Source organism: Physella acuta, unplaced genomic scaffold, assembly GCF_028476545.2.
Source record: "Physella acuta isolate Inbredline_101_S28 unplaced genomic scaffold, ASM2847654v3 ptg001493l, whole genome shotgun sequence".
Classification (NCBI taxonomy): domain Eukaryota; kingdom Metazoa; phylum Mollusca; class Gastropoda; family Physidae; genus Physella; species Physella acuta.
This window is the reverse complement of record NW_026733008.1, coordinates 53,721-66,212: the sequence shown is the minus strand read 5'-3', so window position 1 is coordinate 66,212 and position 12,492 is coordinate 53,721. Positions and strand designations below refer to the sequence as shown.

The window sequence follows — 12,492 nt, the reverse complement described above, 5'->3', positions numbered from 1 at the left end:
TATCGAAAATATAAATTATTAAACAAAAAGTATTTGAAGTGAAATACATTTTTACGTCGTAAAATATACTGAACCTGCAGGTGCAGTGTATACATACTAGTTTTACAATGTAAAACAAAAGCTGAACTTACTTTCCATTTGGACAACGGACTTTTTTCTAAATCATGACCCGTGTGTCCCCCTGTAGAAAAAACAAGTTTACGGTAAAGAGTTAGAAAATTGATGAGGCCGGCTTGACTTTTATATGTCCTGTTTTATGTCAGTGCAATCTAAACATAGCATTATATGCCAGCCCAGATACCCATGATTTAGGTAGTAAATGTTTTAGACACTGTATTGCTTTACAGCAGAGGTCTCCAAACTTTTCAGTCCGAGGGCCGCATTAACTATCGAATTTCAGTTCGGGGGCCAATTTCTTCAAAGCATGTCTTTGATTTTTCTGGGCAAAGTTCCTCAGCCATCACCAACAAACGGTTTTTCCGTGGACAAAAAAATCTCCGCGGGCCGGATGAGAGGACATCGTGGTCGCATCCGGCCCGCGGGCCGTAGTTTGGAGACCCCTGCTTTACAGTCAGCACCAGTAATGTGATTGGTCCTGTTGAAATTCTACTGAGCATAGTCAAAACAAAGACGTTGAGATGGTATGGGCATGGCACAAGAACCAGCAGTCTATACAAAACAATTAGGGCTGGTAAGTAGGTCACCACCCAGCTCTACGGCTCAATAAAACCTGCATGAGCCATAGAACTGGTTGGTGACCTACTTACCAGCCCTATAATGCAGGAGACACAGTGCCAGAAGGAGGGGAAGGCAAAGACGTCAAATGATGGATGCCATCAAGGATTGGACTGTGCTGTCCGTTGTAAAAAAAAAAAAAGGAGCAGAGGACAGATCCTGATGTTGGGGAAAATTATAACCTGTGGTGCCCCAGTGCCCCTTAGGGTTAAGGGATGATTGATTGATTGCGTTCCAAGATCTTTATATTACTTAAGTATATTGGATAATATCCTGATATACTTCTCCGTCCTCAAGCCCCCCCTCCCCCCCCCTAATTGGCTATCAGTAAGGAACAACATAATTAAAAATCTTAGAAGCTAACTTTATGTGGACAGCATCTGTTTGTATAGAAAGCCTACTTTTTTTTTGTTGTTGTCTCTCAACTTAGCCCATAATAAATATTTTTCTCCACATTATCGTCTAGGGGAGGTGATCAGATATCTTTGAAATGCCAAAAAAAAATTGAGAACTTTTCTTTTTCTTTTTTTTTTTTACCCCAGACATGTAATGTACAGCGTCAATTTGCCTTGCATGTTCGCTTTAGTATTGCAGTTTTCATCATAGGCTTGTGAAAACTGATACAGATTTAAAATAGTAATACTTCTTTCTTACATGTAGCCTACTTGCATTCATTTAAAATGGTTTACTTAAACATAGATCTAATACAAAATGTCTAATTACAATTTTATTTTTAAACCTGAAAATGCAAATATGTAAGTAAATAGTGATTCAATGGATTTTTTTTTCATCGACTTTGTGGTTTGAGGGTGTTTTGGCTTTTAAGTATTAAAAAAGTACTATACAAGCAGTCGAAATGTTGAGTACAATGAGGCAAATCAAATGTTCTTCCCTTTCAAACATCTACTTCTACAGCAGTCCGCCCACATGTTTTTTAAACATTTAAAATAGTAATTTTTTTTCACTATCTCAGAACTTTTTTTTAATAACTATAACATTTCTTCAACAAGATAGATTACACAATTTTAATATTTATTTCTTTTCAAATGTGTTTAATTTTTTTTTTTTAATTTGGGCAAACAAAATATATGGATGTATAATTAAATAGAACAAAACTGTGCCAAATCAGCAATCTATATATTTAGTCATATTTCTGCAAAATGGAAACTTTGCATATCAATAATAAAGGGTATACTGGTATACTAAGGAAAAACAAAACAAAACATGTACGGTATTATAAAATATTGAACAATGAAAACTGACTAATTTCAGTAGTTTGGCAGAGTGAGCAAGTTTTTACACTCTAGAAATAGTAGTTAGTATAACTTTCATGTACGGTTTTTTTAATTTTTTTTTTTTTTTTTTTTAATTTTTTTTTATTTTAATTTTTTTTTGTTTAAACCCAGATCAAACATTAAGCGACGAGAAAATTAAATATCATTTTATAAAAATTGCATTGTTCTTAAAAATATCGAAATTAAACTTGTAGCCTAGCGAAAAGATACCAAATACTCTATACAATTAATACGTTAAAAAATAATGTTTGGAAATAAACACAACGATCATTTATATTTAATTTTGAATCTGTAGTGCATTGTTCTTAGTACAGCTGTAAATGTATCTAATGGAAAAATTAGTAAATAGCGTATAAAATGAGATAGTTTGAGTTATTGTTTCCCTTTGAAGCAAAAAAAAAAAGAAATTCGGAGTTGCGGTTCTTACCGTTGACAGCCGTACTGGTGAGCGAGTTCAGCGCGTGAGAGATGGACTGCATAGGCCGCACCTGGAGCCATCGCTCGATTCGATCTGTGGTCACGTGGTTGGAGATGTACTGGTCAAGCACATCCGGGTTCTGTCTGAGGTATTGTGTCACAAGCTCTGGGGATAAGTCTGTGAGGGAGGGTCGGGGGAAGGGAGAATTTTAAAGTTCAAAAAAAAAAAGATAGATTTGCTAAAGTAGATAAAACATCCAGTTTGTTCACAAGCACCCTTTTGTATCTGTATGAGGTGGAGAATTTTTTAAGTTTAATTTTTTTTTGTTCAATCAGGTATAACAAAACATCAAGTTAATCGATGTCATAGCTTTAAGAGACATATATATATATATATATATATATATATATATATATATATATATATATATATATTATATATATATATATATATATATATATATATATATATATATATATATATATATATATATATATATATATATATATATATATATATATATATATATATATATATATATATATATGTCTCTTAAAGCTATGACACATAATATATATATATATATATGTATATATATATATATATATATACACCTACATACATACATATATATATATATATATATATATATATATATATATATATATATATATATATATATATATATATATATATGTATGGGATATGCATAAGTAGGGAATTTTTAAAAAAATGGTCATTATGATGTACAAAACATCAAGGTAAATGATGTCATATGTCAGAGAGGCCAATTATATATAGGGCGGTTTTTAAAATGATTTGGTTATAGATAGAATAAAATATCAAGTTTAATTGCAAATTTAAAAATAAAATAAAATTGAATTGTTAATTCAGATACAAGAAAATATCAAGTGAAATGTTGCCAGATAAATAAGGGAATTCCCACTCTAAAAAAATTGACCAATGAATATATCAAACAAAGCATCAAGTTTAATTACAATTTTTTTTTTTTAGATAAACCTGTTTGCACGAAATAAAAAAAAAATCAAACAACAAAATCAAATCTGTGAGATCTTTTAATTGTAAACTGTGTCACAATTTTTTAAAAATATTTTAAATAGAACAGAAAGTATGAAGCTAGAAGTTTATTGCTTGCGTTTTTTTTTTGGTGTGAAACAAGAACATTTTAGCCAAAGGTTTTAATCCTCAATATCTAATGTGATGTTTTATTTATTTTTAAAAATTTCAAGTACATTCTGACCAGAAATGGGCTTTTCGGACTTAGTTAGCGAAGATATAAATCCTCCACCCCCCTTCACCAATACCCGCACTATACAAAAATGTATTAACGAACTACAGTGGTGGAGGACGAATTGTTATATCATCCTTTTTTTATATTTATTTGTGCCCGTTATCTGTTTCAATGACCTAGGCATAGGAAGGGAAAGTATAGTTAGCACTATGTCCAGCCGCCTTAGTTTCATTAACATTGGTCAGGTCTGGTACTTTTTCAGAGTTGGTTCGGTTCCGGGACGGCCTACACACTCAAGCCCGGGATCCGAACTCAAGTCGTAAGCTCAACCATTCAACCACGCCATCCGCAAATAATTTAACAAAACAAAGCACTGACGAAAAAAAAATTTGGTCAACTAGCTTAAGACGAAGGCCGTTTTGGTCAACTAATTTAATACAAAGGTCGTCTTGGTCATCTAACTTAAGACAAAGGCCGTCTTGGTCATCTAGTTTAAGACAAAAGACGTCTTGGTCAACTAATTTATTACAAAGGCCGTCTTGGTCATCTAGTTTAAGACAAAAGACGTCTTGGTCAACTAGTTTAGGACAAAGGCCGTCTTGGTCAACTAGTTTAGGACAAAGGCCGTCTTGGTAAATAAGCTGAATACAAAATACGTCTTGGTCATCTAGTTTAAGACAAAAGACGTCTTGGTCATCTAGTTTAAGACAAAAGACGTCTTGGTCAACTAGCTTAAGACAAAAGACGTCTTGGTCAACTAGTTTAGGACAAAGGTCGTCTTGGTCAACTAGTTTAGGACAAACCATGTCTTGGTCAACTAGTTTAGGGCAAACCATGTCTTGGTCAACTAGTTTAGGACAAACCAAGTCTTGGTCAACTGGTTTAGGACAAACCATGTCTTGGTCAACTAGTTTAGGATAAACCATGTCTTGGTCAACTAGTTTAGGACAAACCATGTCTTGGTCAACTAGTTTAGGACAAACCATATCTTGGTCAACTAGTTTAGGACAAAGGCCGTCTTGGTCAACTAGTTTAGGACAAAGGCCGTCTTGGTCAACTTGCTTAATACAAAGGCCGTCTTGGTCAACTAGCTTAAGACAAAAGACGTCTTGGTCAACTAGTTTAGGACAAACTATGTCTTGGTCAACTAGTTTAGGACAAAGGCCGTCTTGGTCAACTCGTTAAAGACAAAGGCCGTCTTGGTCAACTAGCTTAAGACGAAGGCCGTTTTGGTCAACTAATTTAATACAAAGGTCGTCTTGGTCATCTAACTTAAGACAAAGGCCGTCTTGGTCATCTAGTTTAAGACAAAAGACGTCTAGGTCAACTAATTTATTACAAAGGCCGTCTTGGTCATCTAGTTTAAGACAAAAGACGTCTTGGTCAACTAGTTTAGGACAAAGGCCGTCTTGGTCAACTAGTTTAGGACAAAGGCCGTCTTGGTAAATAAGCTGAATACAAAATACGTCTTGGTCATCTAGTTTAAGACAAAAGACGTCTTGGTCATCTAGTTTAAGACAAAAGACGTCTTGGTCAACTAGCTTAAGACAAAAGACGTCTTGGTCAACTAGTTTAGGACAAAGGTCGTCTTGGTCAACTAGTTTAGGACAAACCATGTCTTGGTCAACTAGTTTAGGGCAAACCATGTCTTGGTCAACTAGTTTAGGACAAACCAAGTCTTGGTCAACTGGTTTAGGACAAACCATGTCTTGGTCAACTAGTTTAGGATAAACCATGTCTTGGTCAACTAGTTTAGGACAAACCATGTCTTGGTCAACTAGTTTAGGACAAACCATGTCTTGGTCAACTAGTTTAGGACAAACCAAGTCTTGGTCAACTGGTTTAGGACAAACCATGTCTTGGTCAACTAGTTTAGGATAAACCATGTCTTGGTCAACTAGTTTAGGACAAACCATGTCTTGGTCAACTAGTTTAGGACAAACCATATCTTGGTCAACTAGTTTAGGACAAAGGCCGTCTTGGTCAACTAGTTTAGGACAAAGGCCGTCTTGGTCAACTTGCTTAATACAAAGGCCGTCTTGGTCAACTAGCTTAAGACAAAAGACGTCTTGGTCAACTAGTTTAGGACAAACTATGTCTTGGTCAACTAGTTTAGGACAAAGGCCGTCTTGGTCAACTCGTTAAAGACAAAGGCCGTCTTGGTCAACTAGCTTAAGACGAAGGCCGTTTTGGTCAACTAATTTAATACAAAGGTCGTCTTGGTCATCTAACTTAAGACAAAGGCCGTCTTGGTCATCTAGTTTAAGACAAAAGACGTCTAGGTCAACTAATTTATTACAAAGGCCGTCTTGGTCATCTAGTTTAAGACAAAAGACGTCTTGGTCAACTAGTTTAGGACAAAGGCCGTCTTGGTCAACTAGTTTAGGACAAAGGCCGTCTTGGTAAATAAGCTGAATACAAAATACGTCTTGGTCATCTAGTTTAAGACAAAAGACGTCTTGGTCATCTAGTTTAAGACAAAAGACGTCTTGGTCAACTAGCTTAAGACAAAAGACGTCTTGGTCAACTAGTTTAGGACAAAGGTCGTCTTGGTCAACTAGTTTAGGACAAACCATGTCTTGGTCAACTAGTTTAGGGCAAACCATGTCTTGGTCAACTAGTTTAGGACAAACCAAGTCTTGGTCAACTGGTTTAGGACAAACCATGTCTTGGTCAACTAGTTTAGGATAAACCATGTCTTGGTCAACTAGTTTAGGACAAACCATGTCTTGGTCAACTAGTTTAGGACAAACCATATCTTGGTCAACTAGTTTAGGACAAAGGCCGTCTTGGTCAACTAGTTTAGGACAAAGGCCGTCTTGGTCAACTTGCTTAATACAAAGGCCGTCTTGGTCAACTAGCTTAAGACAAAAGACGTCTTGGTCAACTAGTTTAGGACAAACTATGTCTTGGTCAACTAGTTTAGGACAAAGGCCGTCTTGGTCAACTCGTTTAAGACAAAGGCCGTCTTGGTCAACTAGCTTAAGACAAAAGAAGTCTTGGTCAACTAGTTTAGGACAAAAGACGTCTTGGTTAACTAGTTTAGGACAAACCATGTCTTGGTCAACTAGTTTAAGACAAAAGACGTCTTGGTCAACTAGCTTAAGATAAAAGACGTCTTGGTCAACTAGTTTAATACAAAGGCTGTCTTGGTCAACTAGTTTAGGACAAACCACGTCTTGGTCAACTAGCTTAAGACAAAAGACTTCTTGGTCATCTAGCTTAAGACAAAAGACGCGTTGGTCATCTAGTTTAATACAAAGGCTGTCTTGGTCAACTAGTTTAGGACAAAGGCCTTCTTGGTCAACTAGCTTAAGACAAAAGACGTCTTGGTCATCTAGCTTAAGACAAAAGACGTATTGGTCATCTAGTTTAATACAAAGGCTGTCTTGGTCAACAAGACCTTGTCTAGGTCAGTAATCTCATTACAAAACTATTTTTTCTCCAAACAGATTCGGGACAAACTGAAAACAAACTAGCACCCATATATAAGCCGGCAGCTATCTTCGACATTTAAAAATCTGCATTGAATTAAAAAAAACATCACGTTTTCTACTTTAATTAACCGAAATTGCCATTTTACGTCGTAATAAAAGTGCTCGAGAACGCACGTAAAGACCATTTTTTTTATCTCAACTGTTTCCAGGTCAGCTGATCGAAGCCTCGACCCCCCACCGCTGGTATTAACCTAACCACCTCAATGACGCTAGTGACGCAACCACAGGCCTTTCTCCCAAGACTCTGACGTAGGTGCGACACAGCCGATCTTTGTGCTGGGTATTTGACATTGACTTACCCACCCCCACCCCACCGCTCGTTCTTTGACTTAGCACAGATCACTTTCTACATTTTCGTTTTACACCGATCAATAAGGTGCCCGTACGAACAACCATTTCTCTTTTTTTTTTTTTGAAAACTTGAAACATTCAAACAATAACACTGTAATGATATTTCCTTTTTAATAAAGCGTCCTGTGTGTGTATTTATTTGTGTAATTATGGTATCACATTGTTTATCATGGAAATGCCACGAACTGTAAATGTAGGCCTATATATATATATATATATATATATATATATATATATATATATATATATATATATATATATATATATATATATATATATATATATATATATATATATATATATATTTATATATATGGAAGCACAAAAATGTTTTTACCTGAGTAACGAAAAACACACATAGTTATTTTACTCTTACAACTTCTCTAGCTAATCGATATATATATATATATATATATATATATATATATATATATATATATATATATATATATATATATATATAATCATATATACGGGCAATGTGTATTAATTACTCGGCTACACGTTTTACAATATCCTTATGTTTCAAATCCCCACTTTGAGCACTGAATAAGATCATTCTGTAAGCAGAATATTACTTTGTGAATCAAACTGTGTTTAGTAGTTTTAAAACGTATGTAGATGCTTATTTACACACAAAAAAGTAAAATGATTTTGTTAAAGGATGATTCATTACTTAAATAAATACACACAATTCTATTATTTAAAAGAAACGAGCACTGAATAACAATGACACGTATCCTATGTGTATAATCCAAAGAATGTGAACATGACGTTATACCAGAGGAAACACACGCGCCGATTCCGTGTGAGATCACACCAGTGTCCATTTCATCCATGTGATCCACATCTTGACCCAATGCCCTTTCAGGCACCATACGGCATCAACGTATCCTAGATCAGTTTACCGCACACAACCACCATTTAAAAGAACGTGTTATGTATACAATGTGTACAAGAATATCCAGCTTCAACTGATCCATATACAGGCTGAACGGTATTCTTTGTTGGTCATAGTGTAAAAAAAAAATTAATTTTTTTTTCAATTTCGGCAGTGTAGTAGTTCCATCGGGTAGATCATTCTTCACACTGACTCGGTACGGCTACAATCGATTTTTAGTTGAATCTATCCCATTTCTACGTGCCGCTTGAGTGATTCAGCCATTATCATGTAAAATTCACTGTCACAACACGTATACATGTGTTCCCCGATCGGCCGCTCGCCAAAATGTTGCAATATTGCCGACTTTAGGCATTCAAACATTCATAGCTTCACTATAAATACCAGACTTAAAAGTTTCTATCTTTCAATGCGTCTTATGCTAGAAGAATATTTTATTTACATAATAAGTATAGTGTATGTTTTATACGTATTACACAAATATGTTAATGTATGTATATATATGCTAATTTATTTTAGTCTATATTCTTATATATATATATATATATATATATATATATATATATGCCTATATGTATAATTTGATGGTTTGCGTTTGTGCTTTTTCACTATTAATTCTTAAAATACAATATACACTTGTATGTATAAACCATAATCTTTTCCTGTACATGTGCCAGACCCATTTGGGCAGAGGAAGTAGAGTTCATCGGTTCCAATTACGTAGGCATGTAGGTCTTTGACGATTATAAAATATGTGCCAAGCTAGAAACATGTTTCTGACTTCAAGGGAGAAGGGAGGGTAACCCAAGAAATGGAAAAGCCATGAGACAAAAACCTTTCCAAAACACATTTAAAAAAAAGTTACTTAAAATAGACCACAGCAAGAAATATCTACCACGCCAAGCAACGGCACCCTGATACAACCACAAGAAATATCTACCGAAGTACCCGGCACTCTGATATAACCACAAGAAATATCTACCGAAGTACCCGGCACTCTGATATAACCACAAGAAATATCTACCGAAGTACCCGGCACTCTGATATAACCACAAGAAATATCTACCAAAGTACCCGGCACCCTTATACAACCACAAGAAATATCTACCAAAGTACCCGGCACCCTTATACAACCACAAGAAATATCTACCGAAGTACCCGGCACTCTGATATAACCACAAGAAATATCTACCAAAGTACCCGGCACCTTGATGTCACCACAAGAAATATCTACCGAAGTACCCGGCACCCTTATACAACCACAAGAAATATCTACCGAAGTACCCGGCACTCTGATATAACCACAAGAAATATCTACCAAAGTACCCGGCACCTTGATGTCACCACAAGAAATATCTACCGAAGTACCCGGCACTCTGATATAACCACAAGAAATATCTACCAAAGTACCCGGCACCTTGATGTCACCACAAGAAATATCTACCAAAGTACCCGGCACTCTTATACAACCACAAGAAATATCTACCAAAGTACCCAGCACCCTGATATAAAAGATAGCGGTCCGTTATCGAAGAAAAAAAACTGTTTTGTAAACTCAAAGACCTGACTTTTGGACGTCATATTTCTCCTGTATGACGTATTATGACACCTCCGTGTTTGACAACTTGCAGATCATTAATCCTAATCTGGCATGAGATTAGCAGGAGTAGGATTAATAAGATAAGCTTTATTTCCAAAGGTTGGATAAGGTTGAACTGTTGACACAAATTAGCTGGAACTGAATTACAAAACTTTTTTTTTTCGAAACGAGGTATTAAAAACTGCATAGAATATTGACCTTATAAAAGTATAGAAATGTGGGAACTAGAAAAGTACCTTATATAACCAAATTGGGTTCCCAGAAAAATGCTAAACAGTCGACATACGTGGGCTTTAGAGGGTTAACTGTGTGGGCAACAGCAGTCCAGAGACGTAGCGAGGGGGGGGGGGGGGGGTGCGGACCGCACCGGGTGACACCATTTAGGGGGGGGGTGACACCAAGGTAAAAAATAGCATAATATACAGAGAAAAACTTGAGGGGGGGGGGGTGTAAATCGAAAAGTTTGAGGGGGGGGGGGGGGTGAAAATCGAAAATTTGAAAGTTTGTCCCCGGGAAGGGTCGCTACGCCTCTGGGGGGTGACACCATTAAGTGCCGCACCGGGTGACACCCTACCTCGCTACGCCACTGCAGCAGTCTACACATTTGGGCTTTAGTTACACACGATTGTGACTTATTTTAGTTTCTTTTTCTATTTAGCGTTGGGCGAAAGTTAAGGGTCGACCATAAATGAAAACCTACATTGGGGGTGGGGGGGGGGGGGTGTTTAGACTGCTGGGAGGGGCGGAGATGGCGTTAGAAACAAGGCCTAACTTTTATAAGCTCATAAAGTGATATTGAAAACTGGTTAATTTTCGTGAGGGCCGTATGGTAAAATTGTAACTCATTACAGTGGGGGTTAGACTTCTGGTGCGAACGTGTAACACTAGGGGTTGGGGATAGACAGAGGGGAGGGTTCGAATAGGGTAAAATAAGGCTCAAATTGCTAGACTACATTTATTGAGGTTTTTTTTCAAATTTCACATAAACTCTGATGGTTTTAAAATATTGCAACTGTTTATCTTGATTTCGTTTTTTTTTTAAGAAAAAAAGACACAGAACCATATACAACTAAAAAAAATCCTATAATTGTGGGGGAGGGGGGGGGAAGAGGAGGCATAGGTAGGTTTAACTTCAAGAATCTTAAAAGAATGTGTTTAAAAGTCGAGTAAAACCCAATCAAGCTAATTGCTTTTGCCGGGTTATTTTTTTTTTACCTGAAATTTCTACACACATTAAGAGCTAAGTTGTAAATAGGAAACAATAAACGAATATAATTCATGTCAACATTAACCTCAAGTTCTAAGATTACTACTAAATACAGCAGATCTCTAGTTATTAGACGAGTCAATAATCGATCGGTTATTAGCGAGAGAAATTATATAATTTCTCATAATGAACATTATCGTTTCTTATCTAAAGTATAGATCAAGTATGTGTGAATATCACAAGTAGATAAGACAAAAAAAAAACAACAACAATCAAGCTCTAAAATAATTATTCATATTTACATCTGAAAAACTAGGTCATACCTGGGTGGATTCGAACCGTGTCTTACCTGGGGACGTGTCGATCCTCCTCCTCTTGCGTAGGCTCATTCTACCTATCATTGTTCAGTTAGATCCACCTGATCCATAAAACTTAAACCGCTCAACTGTAATAGATTACTTCTTCTTTTGGAGTTCAACGTGCACACATGTCAAATCTGGTTCGTGATTGGCAATCATGTGGGATAGTGTTTATAAATAGAAATGTCACGTTATGAGCTCTAGACTCCATGCAGGATCACGTCATATGAGATGTTCATCTAACAGGATCACGTTAGGAATTTTATGCGCATTAGACGATCACGTTCTGCAATATCTCAAATATAGTGTCACGCTGAAGTTTTAAGTTCTGGAGCCACCGTCACGTCTGAGCAAGGCACAAGATCACGTCCATGAAATAGGTCACGTCCCAGTTCACACGGTCACGTCGCGTCACACGACCTTGACCTTCTACACTACTACCCCACAGTGGAATACCCGATTCATTCTTCAATTCACAAAAAAAAATGATTAGATAATAATTATCGCGCACGCCTAATTACTTAACCTTCACAACATAACCGTAAGCTGCCCAGAAATAACACGCTGCAACACATCACACACGCAAGCGGCGAAGGTGTTGTAAAATAATGCACAACGCTACGGAGACGAAAGAAAGTAGTAAAGTTTATAATTTATTGCAGCCTCTCGCTAAATCTGGAAACAACTGTTTTCCTACTGTGTCGAAGACTACTGGAGACAGAAACAGCCTTAGCATTGTGTTATCTATTATATTGACAGCCACTTCACAGAGTTAACAGTGGTTCTCAAATTTTAGCGTCAGGACTCTGTTTTATCTAGCAGACGAGGGAGAGGTACATACACATAAAGAGGACAGTAAAAACATAAACATTGTAGA

At 36.4% G+C, this 12,492-nt stretch overlaps 1 protein-coding gene across 4 annotated transcripts in view; it reads right to left on the bottom strand.

Moving 5' to 3' along the window:
• The window catches only part of LOC131928373 (putative 3',5'-cyclic phosphodiesterase pde-5), a 103,011-nt gene that overhangs the window by 41,585 nt on the left and 48,934 nt on the right, over nt 1-12,492 (bottom strand). For 2 of the 4 annotated variants that reach the window (XM_059284376.1, XM_059284375.1), the window contains exons 3-4: nt 2,458-2,625; nt 132-181 (exon numbers count right to left, since the gene is read on the bottom strand). In XM_059284376.1, the coding sequence (XP_059140359.1) occupies nt 132-181; nt 2,458-2,625 (218 nt within the window). Of the gene's footprint in view, nt 1-131; nt 182-2,457; nt 2,626-8,329; nt 8,487-11,605; nt 12,082-12,492 lie in introns of those variants that run through there. The other 2 variants (XM_059284378.1, XM_059284377.1) reach the window with 2 other exon arrangements.